Here is an 11,598-nt window from a genome sequence, read left to right on the forward strand (position 1 = left end):
AAGAAAGAAAAGAACAAGAACATGAACCAACACCAGGAACATTGGACTGAGAATTGGAGAGAAAAAAATCAATAACTGATCAATGACTGAGGGGATTGATATTAAACGGAATATTGTGATATTTTAACGTAATGATATGTTCGAACACCCCTATCGTTGTATCATCTTGTATTTTTATGTTACTGGTGTCACCAAAATGTGAAGCAACACTAACTACTACTACTTGACAAACGGTACAATGCTCTTTATAGTTCTTAGTAAAGTTTGTAGCCTTTTGTATACGATGCTTCCAATGCCGCGTCAGAGCGACCTTAATACGAACTGTTTACGATCACAATCACAAGATTGTGGAATGACTACAGAGATAAAGCTCAGCCCTGGAGGCAGATGTTGTTGACCAGCCTCAAGTGGATCTGTTTACAACTTAAAAAGGTACGAAAAATAAAACATCTGAAACATCAAAATAACGTATTAAAGTTAGCATAAAAAAGGTTAAAAGATGGACTGAGCTTAGAGTCATTTGTCACCAGTCGCTTCCGGTAGTTTCCTAAATTTAGCTTAAATGAGAAACTACTTGGGATTGTTTGTAATGTTTCATTATAAATTCTGATGATAAGCCGTTTAAAAAAAAATTGTAATTAAGTTGAGAAATAATATATTATATACGTTGTAATTGTTTTATTTATTCCTGTCTATTTCATTGGTTACAAACGACTTTACATCTGTTAAATGACACATTTTACAGTGAGAGGTTTTCTACACTGGAGCTAATTGTTTGTTTATATTAAACTGTCATTTCTGTTTAATTTCCGTGTGCCTACATCCTGCTACAGCACACGGCAGGGTTTCTGTTTACAGGGTGATCCCGGCTGCCAACCTTCATAATGCGTTGTGTTTACACAGTTTTTACAGTGGACACGAGTGGGACTCTAACACCGCGGTCTCCACGGTTATTGTAATTGAAGTGAAGAAGCGGTAAAATAAGAAACACAGCCGCAGCTTCTGTCGTTTCCTCTCGGTTGTCTTTCACAACAATTCTCTACAAGCGTTCGCCTCCTCGTTCGCAATACATGGACGACGTGAAACGTCACCGAGCCCATTATCCGACACGCGACGTGTGGTGAAACGTGAGCGTGGAAGAAATTTACCTGGAAACCGAGGATTCTGTCGTTTTCGAAGCGACCCTGCGGAGCTGCCAGGCCCGGATGCCCTCCTCCGCTTTATCCACCCACTGCCGAAGGAGCTTCAGGAGAACACGGCTTCTTCGTCTCTCTTCGGTTCTGCCTCCGAACGGAGGGAATAATTCCTCACACACACACGCTACCACGCGTTAATAAAAGACTCGTGTCAATAAAAGTCCAATGTGCCGCTCGCGAAAGTACAGAAAGTGCGGGCTGTGTGGCGTTGAAATCGGTTTAAAGGACCGGAGGAGGATCTGCTGTCGACTGAGCGGTCGGGAGCGGTACAAGGCAGTCTGCCGTAAAGTGTGACGTTTACAGGCGCAATAGCTTCCGGTGGCCTTTCAAAACAAAACCAATAACGTCACAAACAAGGCTTTTCTCACCTTCAAAATAAAATGTAACGAGATAATTAAATATTAATTTAGCAGAAATTCATGTTATTTTAATTCGATAAAATGTTTTATAAGCGTCGAATACTATTTGTATTGTGTTGTTTAAAATTAAAAGTTAATTTTGGTTAAATGTATTTTAAAAATCATGATTACAGACAAGAAAGAAACGCTTAACGCTAACTACAATTATACAATATACGGATAATTAAAAAATTACAAGTTACATTTTAAATTTACTCCTTTTTCGTAGAACAGTAATGGTTGCCCATCATAATTGCCTCTTTTTTTCTGGTGGGGAATCACCTATCTTTGAACAGCCGTTCACGTGGTTGTTGTTTTCACCAAGTTTCGATATTTAGATGTATGTAAATAAATCAAGTTCTAGGTAAAATGGTAAAATGCTCTGTGCATTTTACCATTTTACCTGCAGCACCACCTGCAGGTGGAGATGCTACGCACAGAGCACGAAAACAGTGGGCAGAATATTGCAACTGTATTTAAAACTACCTTTAAATACTCTCTACTTCGTAGTTATATCAAACAAAATAAAAACATTTAATACATATTACAGTCTGGAAATTCATATGCAGTTATTATGTTTACGTTAAAATTATGTGAACAAATTGATCACACCGATAATAACCACTAATAAAATAACTCAATGTCACGTTTTAATGTTTTACTTTTCTCGTTGAAGTGATAGATATTTCTAGCTAAAATGTCTAAAAGCATGAAACAGGTAAAAGGAACAACAGGTCACATTAAAAACATGAATATCATGGACCAGGATTTAACTCGTTTTTTGGTTGTGTACTACCATCTGCTGGTGACAATAAGGAATTACTGAAAAGTCACTATTAAAATAAACACTAAGATCTTTTACTTTAGATATATTTAGATATATGAGTTAGCTTCAGTGTTATTATCATCATTTTTTAAATATTTTAATTTTATATACACATTATATTATATGGAATTGTGGCAAAAAAATTTTGACTCGACCTTGTTTTTTTTTATTGCATTTGATACTTTGTTCTGGTAATGAATTCAGATAAAACAAACTAATTTTTTCAAGAATATTGGTTCGTATTAATATTTTAATTGTTTCCTTTTCCTTTCACGGTTTGTCAGCAGCGGTTCTATGGTGTAATGGTTAGCACTCTGGACTCTGAATCCAGCGATCTGAGTTCAAATCTCAGTAGAACCTGCGGTCACATGTCTTTTATATATAAATATATTTCAATTTAGACAAACATTTCACACAGTTCACTGTAAATAATGTCGGTAATAATATCTGCAAATACTTCAAACAACTTCTTAGAACCGTCCATACCTGTACTTACTCAACACCTCCATGAGAAGCCAGACCTCGTCACGTGACACAAATATAATTTTTGACCAGCCTTTGTGACATGCACGCGTTTATTTCAGTAAAAGAAATTCCTCTTTTGTTTGTATATATATATATTCCAGTTGTTAGTCATGAGCTGGTCTGGTCAGGTCGGTCTTCACCACATGTCCCACTCTCTGTCCTCTCAGACCCGTCAGGTAGGTCTGCGGTTTGGGGACGCTGCTCCCACCGTCTCTCTTGCTCTGACAGGAAGCCTCCTTCAGAGGCCACGTCTGAGACGCGTTCTCCCGTCGCATGTGGCTCAAGTGAGTCTGCGTCGAGTGAGTCACTTTGGAGCGAAGATCGGCCTGAGAAATCATTTAAACATAAATATGTTTGTGCCGCGAGAGATCGAAACATTTTAAAAGTCTTCCACTAGATGGCAGCAGATAGCAATAAAACCATAAAAAAAGGTTTTTGTTTTTTCAAATGTGACAGCACTGGTCCAGGTTTCACACTGAGGAAGTGAAGTGTGGGTGAATTGAAACTAGAAGGTCAGTATATTTTAATGAAATATTTCTCAAATTAAAAAGTTTAACTCAACAACAACGCGGACAGATCGACCCACCAGTTTGAGGGCCTTCCGTCTCAGCTCCCACTCGTTCCACTCGTACGACGTGACGATGTTGGACTCCACGGGGTGGAGGTCGGTCTGTGTGCCGCCCTCACATTTAGTCACAGGCTTCACCAGTGCACTCTCCCCGAGCAGCAACTGCAACAGCACAGGTAACAAAACAAAAAAAAAAGTCTGTAAAATGAGTGACGCAGAGGTTTCAGTCAAAGTCACGGCCGGATCAGAGTCACCTCGGAGCCCGCACTGACACCGGAGACGTGCTGTTGGAGCCTGAGCAGCTGAAGGAGTTCAGGTGAGAGCTTGGCTCTCTCCAAAACCTCTGAGATGAACTTGTCTGGACAGGAGGCAAACGTCAAGGCAGCCTCTCTGGAGCTGAAGGCGTAGAGCTTCTCCCTGTGTTTCAGGAGTCCAATGTGTGGATTACCTGCAAAAAACAAAATAAAATAAAATATTATTGTCCAAATGACACTGACAAGACACTGATTTTTGTAACTCTACGGAATTTAAAAAAAAATTGTCTTGATTGCACCTGGTAGAAGAAGTCCGTCCTTGGAGACAAACGTGGAGCCACAGAATCCATTATACTGCAGCAACATCTCACTGAAACCAGCCGTTTCAGGCTGCAGCCAATCCAGTGACTCCATCTCTGCTGGAAGACAAAGACCAAGAAAACCCTGTGGCGTGGACCCGGCCTGTCGGTTCACACCAGAGTCTCTGATCTAACTAACTTCACCTGAAGTCTCCGTCAGTCTCTGTTCATCCGTCTTGACTTCACACCCCCCCAGCAGGTCTCCCAAATACTCCTCAGAGAAAACCTGGGCCTGGGAGGAGAGGAAGGGCTGCAGGTTGAGGGCAATGTCACCGAGGATGTTCAGCAGCTCAGCCTCGTCCTGGAGTTCTGACCATACTTTTGATAAAGCCTTGAACAGTGGCTAAAATAATAATAATAAAAAAAAAAACATCAGCTTTAAAAAGCTCAATGTCTGAGTCGCTTAAATACATATTAATATAATTAGAAATTTTATTTAATGTCTTCACATTCACAGAAAAAAAAATTATTTTTATAAAATGATCATTTTATAAAATGTATTTTATTTAATTTTTGGCCCCATTTCAATAATTTATTTCAACAAAGTCATGAAATAAAGTGTTGATATTTAACGTGTTTTTCTGACTTTTATAAAGAGTGTATTAAACCCTGTTGATGCTCAGCTACCATTCACTTCAAAAGCAAAGCAATGGATATGATGCAACAGCAAAGGGCCTTAAATGACATAGGTAAAAAAAAGTTCCAGTGAATGAAACACCTACGAAAACTTTGGTGGTGGGAACAGCCGTCTTCGACGCCACCGTCTCCTTCATCAGCTTTATCTGAGACAACAGCGCCCTCTGCAGGAGTTCAACGTGCTTGGTACAAACACGTGTCTCGGCCTGGAGGGAGAGAATTTTAAAAAACTTGTTGTTCAGAAACTCACGCTCAGAACCCGATCGTTCACAGCTGCTGTTCTCTCACCAGCAACAGTCGGAGGAACGCCTCCTGCTGACGCACGTTGTACAGGGCTTCTTTAAGCAGGTGGACGGGGGGGCGGTCAGGGTCGGAGGGGTGGTCAGGGTCGGGGTCAGGGTCGGAGGGGTGGTCAAGGTCGGGGGTGTGGTCAGGGTCAGGGGGGTGGTCAGGGTCAGGGGTGTGGTCAGGGTCGGACATCTTCTCCAGCACTGCTGTGTATCTCCAGGCCAGACTCTGTGACAGACTCAGCTGCTGCTCCGTGTTTCTGCTGACGACTGGAAGAACTTGGTTGAGAACGTCTGGCACTGCAGACAGAACGAGGAACAGAACGAGGAACAGAACGAGGAACAGAAGGTGGAATAGAACGAGGAACAGAAGGTGGAACAGAAGGTGGAACAGAAGGTGGAACAGAAGGTGGAACAGAAGGTGGAACAGAAGGTGGAACAGAAGGTGGAACAGAAGGTGGAACAGAAGGTGGAACAGAAGGTGGAACAGAAGGTGGAACAGAAGGTGGAACAGAAGGTGGAACAGAAGGTGGAACAGAAGGTGGAACAGAAGGTGGAACAGAAGGTGGAACACAGTCAGAACATGTTCCAGATAGTTGACTTTAGATGTTAGTGTGAAAAAACTCTCCATTTTTAGACTGATTTTCTTTTTTTTACATCATCATGTCGCTAACATGTGTAGCTACTAGGATTAGATTAGATCGGATTAGATTAGATTAGATTGGATTGGATTGGATTGGATTGGATTGGATTGGATTGGACTAGATTAGATTAGATTAGATTAGATTGGATTAGATTAGATTAGATTAGATTAGGTTAGATTAGATTAGATTAGATTGGACTAGATTAGACTAGATTATGATTAAATATTGATATTAAATAATTTTTTTTATAAATTTATGTATAAAGTTTTACTGATTAGACAGCAGACAGAAAACGTTAGGAAATAAAGGGACATTTATAACCTCAGCTCTAATTACCCACAGATTCTGAGCTAATAACGAACATGAAACTCTTTTGTTTTTCTATTCTCCACATCACACTACAGAACAGAGTGTGTTTCTCTCTACGTTACTGAGTTCACGGAGGTCGCTCTGCTCCACTCCCGTCCTGCAGGCCTTATTGAAGAGTCGGATCCCCGTCACGATCGTGACCAGCTCATCCAGTTGCTGCTCCTTGTCGTTCTTCAGCAGAACCATGAAGGCCCCCAGTTCAGTGGGAGGAAAGACACTGTGGAGGGCAGCTGGAGCACAGAGACCACAGAGACCACAGGGGTCAGTCAGGTTGGACCCCGGTCATGTGACTCTTCAAAACTCCACCCATTGTTGTTGATAAAGTAGAAGATGAATGACCGACCCGTGGCCTCCTTCACCGTGTGGACGTCAGCCGGAGAACCCATGCCAGAACGCAGAACGATGTAGGAGACGATCCTGCGGTAAAGAGAATCCAGCTGGTCCCGTGTTCTCACTCTGCTCTCGGTGATCTCTGCGACCACAGGCCGGAGCCGCGACTCCAGGCCCCGGTGGACGTCTTCAAGAAACTCACCTGCAAACACACACAACACACACACGTGTCAATCAAAGCAGCAAAATAAATTAAAATAAACCATAATATCACCATTAAAATGATTAATTATTATCGGACATTAATCAACTGATACAATTATTATAATAATTTATTTAAATTGGAGCAGTGATTCCCAAACGCTGTGCAGCACTCTTCCACTAGATGGCAGCAGATGGCTGATTAATCAGCGTATCTACCTGTTGCTGTTGTATTGGATTAACAAATACATATTTCTGTTTGCTGGTGCACCATGGGATTTTTCTTACGTAAAATATTTGCCGTGTCTCAAAAAAGGCGGGGAAACGGAGACTCGGAGTAACGTAGAAATATTACAGCAGTATTTATGGAGTAACTCACGTCTGGAGCTGAAGTTCATTTCAAAATAAACTTGCATCTTGACTGTGTCGAAGGACGGACTGCAGTTTTCTGTCAGTTTGTTCAGACAAATCTGAAACGAGAAAGTCCAACAAATGACTCTGGATCTCTGTGTATTATTATTATTATTATTATTTTTTTTTTTCCGGTTTTTCCAAACTTGCCTCCTCCAGCTTCTTGATGTCCTCTTTCGTCAGTGTTCGATCAACATGGAACCCATTTCTTGGGTCCAACACGACAGCCTTCACCTGAAAGAAAATACCACAAACCATTTTAAACAATTTAGGTTAAAGCAAACTTTCAGTCTTTCTGAACAGAGCGAGACAAATATATATTAATGCATAACATTAAATTCTAACAATACAATAAGGATCGCGATTAGCCGCTACGGTAACAAACACCGAGCCTGTTCTGGAACACTTCCCCCTTGTTTAGTACCATCTACCGACCATGAAAGCCGCCAGAGTGTCCGACACACCGTGTCCCCTCACGGCGCAGTCCTCGATTATCTCAGCGATAATGGATTTAATCACACTCTCAGCGTGAGGTCGAGACATTTTGAAGAACTCTGTTGTTTGTGTCTCTTGTCCGCGTTCGAACAAGTTCAAAACGCTTGTTGACGGCTGGTCACCACAGTAACCGAATTAACGCGTTTTTTGGGGCTCACGGGGAAGTTAGTCTCGAGATATTCGACATGTTCATAAGCAGTCAGGATGGCCGAGCGGTCTAAGGCGCTGCGTTCAGGTCGCAGTCTCCTCTGGAGGCGTGGGTTCGAATCCCACTTCTGACAGCACACATTTTCTCAATAGAACTTAGCTATTGTAGCTAATAATGCTCCGATAATTCTTATGGAAACACCGCAAACAATTTACGAATTGAGAAAGAACTCTGACTACAGACTACGTGCTTTGAAACTGAATACTTAGTTTTTATCGTTTTATTGACGCTAATCACTTTTCTGAACATCCTATTAGACCTGCTTTGTTAAATATGACAAAACTATTAAAAAATTACCAGGATATTGAATATATAAGTCGTTACAGGAGGTTTGACAGCAGGATATAGAGATTGGTTTATCGAATAAGAACGAAATCACATAAAAATGGACAATTAAAATATATTAAACTATTAAACGTTTCTGTAAATCCACGAATTCTGTTGACTAACATATTAGTAACCATAGCCATAGAGCATTAGCAGAACGTCTGTCAGCGATCAGTCGACTTCACATATACGGTATTTTATTTTAGAGTCGATTTGTAGAGCATTAGCAGAACGTCTGTCAGCGTATCAGTCGATTTTAACATATGCGATATTTTATTTTAGAGTCGATTTGTTGATTGAAAAACTACATCGCAAAACCGTCGTCTATCATCTAATCGATGTATAGTCGACGCTGTAAAGACCCAACAAACATGGAGACTACGGTCGTACATGGTCATAAGCAGTCAGGATGGCCGAGCGGTCTAAGGCGCTGCGTTCAGGTCGCAGTCTCCCCTGGAGGCGTGGGTTCGAATCCCACTTCTGACAGTAATCTTTTTCCTTACGATACCAACGTCAAATACATTGGTCACAAATTTGTCATTTGACTGTGTTGATTTCCACCGACAAACCGGGTGAGAGTTTGTAAGGCAGTCGACAATACACTGGGAAACAGCAAATATACTTTACAAAACAAAACACTGGTGTTCACTTCCTGCTTCCTGTCATCCCTTCAACAGCTAATCATCTTTCTCTCATTGTCACTCACCTTCTTTGTGTAGATTTTTGTTTCTTCCTCATCTACAGCTCTCAGTTTTACTGGGGAGGAGGAGCCAATCAGAGCAGGAATCAGTTGTGGACGACCTGTACAGTTCCCTGGTCCTGGTCAGAACATCACCACTCTTCTACCAAGCGAAAAAAGTTTTTTTTTAAAATATCTTTTTAGGGATGTACGATATTAACTTTTTGCCGATATCCAATATGCCGATATTGTTCAAACACTAATTTCCGATTACAATATCAACTGACACCGATATGGGCCTGGTGATATTTATCTATACAAACCACTGTATGAGTATGATATTAATTATATGAGCTGCAATGCTGCCATCTAGTGACTTTCACTTTAATATACAGGTGTTTATCCCCCAAAACTATTTTTGAGGCAGACATCACTTGGCATTGTAAGAATCATTATCGGTTTTACCTCCGATAATGAAAACCCGATAACGATTCTTACAGATATTACATAATATGCTAATATCGGGCCGATAATATTAGTCGGCCAAATATTATCAGACATCCCTAATTTTTTTCAATTATTTAAATAAGTTTCTTTCATTCATGAACCTGGAAACAGAATTTAAAAGTGAAATCATTGTGTGAAATTTTTTATATATATATTTTTATAACAACAAAAGTGAGGTTTTTGTGAGGAAAAAATACTAGCTTAAAGTGCGAACAACAAAAAACTCAAAAGTGAAAAACAAAAAACAAAGACTCAGTTCTGAGGCGAGAAAGGTCGGTAGAGAAATCTCCCAGAACGTCAAAGCAGAAACGGTGAGTCGACGACGGTCATCGGTGCAGCAGTTTCCGTCTGCCGCTGACACGGGTCCACAGGCTTCGGGCCGTCTGAGCGATGGTCACCCTGCGGGGCAACCTGAGGCTCCTGAGGGGCTCCCTGATGCAGGCCAGCACTCCAGAGGCCGCGGGCTGAGCCAGGCACTCATGGGAAATGTAGTTGATTCTCCTCAGCTGTTTGCTGTAGTAGCTCCTCAGCTCACAGAGCTCCTCGGCCGCAGTGTCCGAGATGAGAGAGGCCCTGGACAGAGACCCCGCCCCTCTGTGGGCGTCCACCAAAGCCACGTTGGTGCAGGGGTTCCTCCTGGCTTTCTGAGGCGTGTTGGATTTTCTTTTAGAGCAGGGTCGGACCGGCCGTGACGCACCGTCGTCGTTCACCGTGTTAATTTCTACATCGACTTCCACCACATGAGCGGCGGTGACAGATTCTCTCGACCCTCCCGGCCCGTGCTTGAGCTCTTGTTCCTTGTTTTTACCGTGCGTCCTGGACATGTTCTTCTGTTCTTTTAACTGTTTCTGTTTGAGTTGTGGGGGGCAGCCGTTGTCCAGGGCAACATGGTCGGGGGTTTGGTCGACCTCCGGGTCGTTAGCCTCAGCAGCTGATGTGTCCTGTAACCAGAGGACAGACGGTTGGTGCAGCACAGAGAAGTGGAGAATTAGCGCCACACAGTGGAAGAACGTGAACCTCCACCATCTTCGTTCATGTGATTAATATAAGAAGAGTGAAATGTTAGCCATGTTAGCTGTAGCATGCTGCTCTCAGTGCACAGGCCTGGGTGATAGAGGTCAATCAGGTTGACCTGTTGACGTTTACTCGATAATTAATTATTAATTAGTGCTAATCACCACCAAGCAGAGTGAAGTCATTAGATCTTAAACACCACCAAGCAGAGTGAAGTCATTAGATTAGAACACAACAATAAACAACAAACTGCACATGGTTGGACCATGAACTGAACCATGTAGAATGTAGAATTCTCTGAAACCAGGTTCAGAAATTCAAGGTTCTGGAACCGATGAACGTCTTTATCACCCAAGCCTGCTCGTTAGGTGCGATCATGGTGTATTCCAGTGGTTCCCAAAGTGGGGGGCAGGTCCCTTTTAGTGTACAGTTATTGCAGGTAACATTAATTGTGACACAGACACAAATGGACGCCCCAGAAAAAAAAACACTGATTCAAAATGTTAATTTTTTTCTTAAGGTAAATATCTGTTTTTATGAATTACAGTATTTACGTTTTGGGGGGGGGGGGGGGGAGCGTGAGGGGAGGGGGCGTTTGGGAACCACTGGTGATTCAGACAAATACATGCAGTGACAAACATGCGTAATAATGTTGATGAGTACAGGTGACGAGTCGATAATCTTCATGGTTTGTGTTTATATGTGAGAAAAAAAAAATTTTAATTTACTTTTTTTACAAATGTTCACCAGTTCAAGGCCCTAATGGAGAACTTAGAGAGTGCATTAATACACCTGGGGGTATTTTTAGGTTGTTGCCCCATGAATGAGGTTCTGCCATAACATTTATAGATTATATTCAAAGGCAGTTTCCACTGGAAAAAACTCACATTAACACTAAGAATACTGATGTTAACACATTATGTTTTTTTTTTTACCTCAACACTGAGGATCTGTTTATTTTATTATTATATGACCAACTGATTAAATAATACTTAAAAAAAAAACAAGAAACATTTTTAATATTTTAGGTCATATAGTCATGGACCAAAGATACAGGACTCACAGGGGCTGTGATTGGTCCCCGGGCCAGGAGTTTGAGAACAGTATAAGCTGACCAATGTTGGCAGATATGAAACCAAAACCTACATTTTTAAAGTTTAACGATTATTAAACCAATTCTCCCACCACAGGCAGATGTTAATCTGCCCGTGTTCCCCCTCCATCACCCGGTCAGTCTGTGAGCAGTGCAGTCTGGACAGTGACATGCCGAGAGCAGCAGAGAGGTGAACAGAAGAGAGGAGGAGGAGGAGGGGCTGCACAGTACTTTGTCAGGGACTAGGGGACGGCTGTCCTGCTTTTCTTGG

General features: G+C 41.8%; 3 protein-coding genes and 3 non-coding genes across 7 annotated transcripts in view; 3 read left to right on the forward strand and 3 right to left on the reverse strand.

The window, feature by feature from the left end:
* Positions 1-1,492, reverse strand: part of LOC103383031 (cyclin-dependent kinase 17) — a 26,045-nt gene extending 24,553 nt beyond the window's left edge. Inside the window, exon 1 of the mRNA XM_008316029.3 lies at positions 1,149-1,492. The gene's annotated coding sequence lies outside the window, so the exon portion shown is untranslated. The remainder of the gene's footprint in view (positions 1-1,148) is intronic.
* A 1,216-nt stretch (positions 1,493-2,708) lies between these two features.
* trnaq-cug (transfer RNA glutamine (anticodon CUG)) lies at positions 2,709-2,780 on the forward strand. The gene has a single exon. It is a non-coding gene; the product is annotated as a tRNA-Gln (tRNA).
* Positions 2,781-2,977: 197 nt separating this feature from the next.
* cfap206 (cilia and flagella associated protein 206) lies at positions 2,978-7,882 on the reverse strand. The gene is made up of 12 exons (XM_025058026.1): positions 7,440-7,882; positions 7,155-7,238; positions 6,973-7,063; positions 6,406-6,594; positions 6,125-6,292; positions 5,051-5,349; positions 4,849-4,968; positions 4,266-4,469; positions 4,067-4,175; positions 3,768-3,961; positions 3,532-3,675; positions 2,978-3,271 (listed from the first exon to the last, which is right to left on the reverse strand). The coding sequence occupies exons 1-12, from the start codon at positions 7,545-7,547 to the stop codon at positions 3,050-3,052; spliced, it is 1,932 nt and encodes a 643-aa protein (XP_024913794.1). The 5' UTR covers positions 7,548-7,882; the 3' UTR covers positions 2,978-3,049.
* On the forward strand, positions 7,698-7,780 carry trnal-cag (transfer RNA leucine (anticodon CAG)). The gene has a single exon. It is a non-coding gene; the product is annotated as a tRNA-Leu (tRNA).
* A 555-nt stretch (positions 7,883-8,437) lies between the features above and the next one.
* trnal-cag (transfer RNA leucine (anticodon CAG)) lies at positions 8,438-8,520 on the forward strand. The gene has a single exon. It is a non-coding gene; the product is annotated as a tRNA-Leu (tRNA).
* An 810-nt stretch (positions 8,521-9,330) lies between these two features.
* Positions 9,331-11,598, reverse strand: part of recql (RecQ helicase-like) — an 11,035-nt gene continuing 8,767 nt past the window's right edge. For both annotated transcript variants that reach the window (XM_025057386.1, XM_025057385.1), the window contains one exon: positions 9,331-10,161. In XM_025057386.1, coding sequence (XP_024913154.1) covers positions 9,547-10,161 — 615 coding nt within the window. In that variant the 3' untranslated portion in view covers positions 9,331-9,546. The remainder of the gene's footprint in view (positions 10,162-11,598) is intronic.

Source organism: Cynoglossus semilaevis, chromosome 8, assembly GCF_000523025.1.
Source record: "Cynoglossus semilaevis isolate Cse_v1.0 chromosome 8, Cse_v1.0, whole genome shotgun sequence".
In the NCBI taxonomy this organism is placed as follows: Eukaryota; Metazoa; Chordata; class Actinopteri; order Pleuronectiformes; family Cynoglossidae; genus Cynoglossus; species Cynoglossus semilaevis.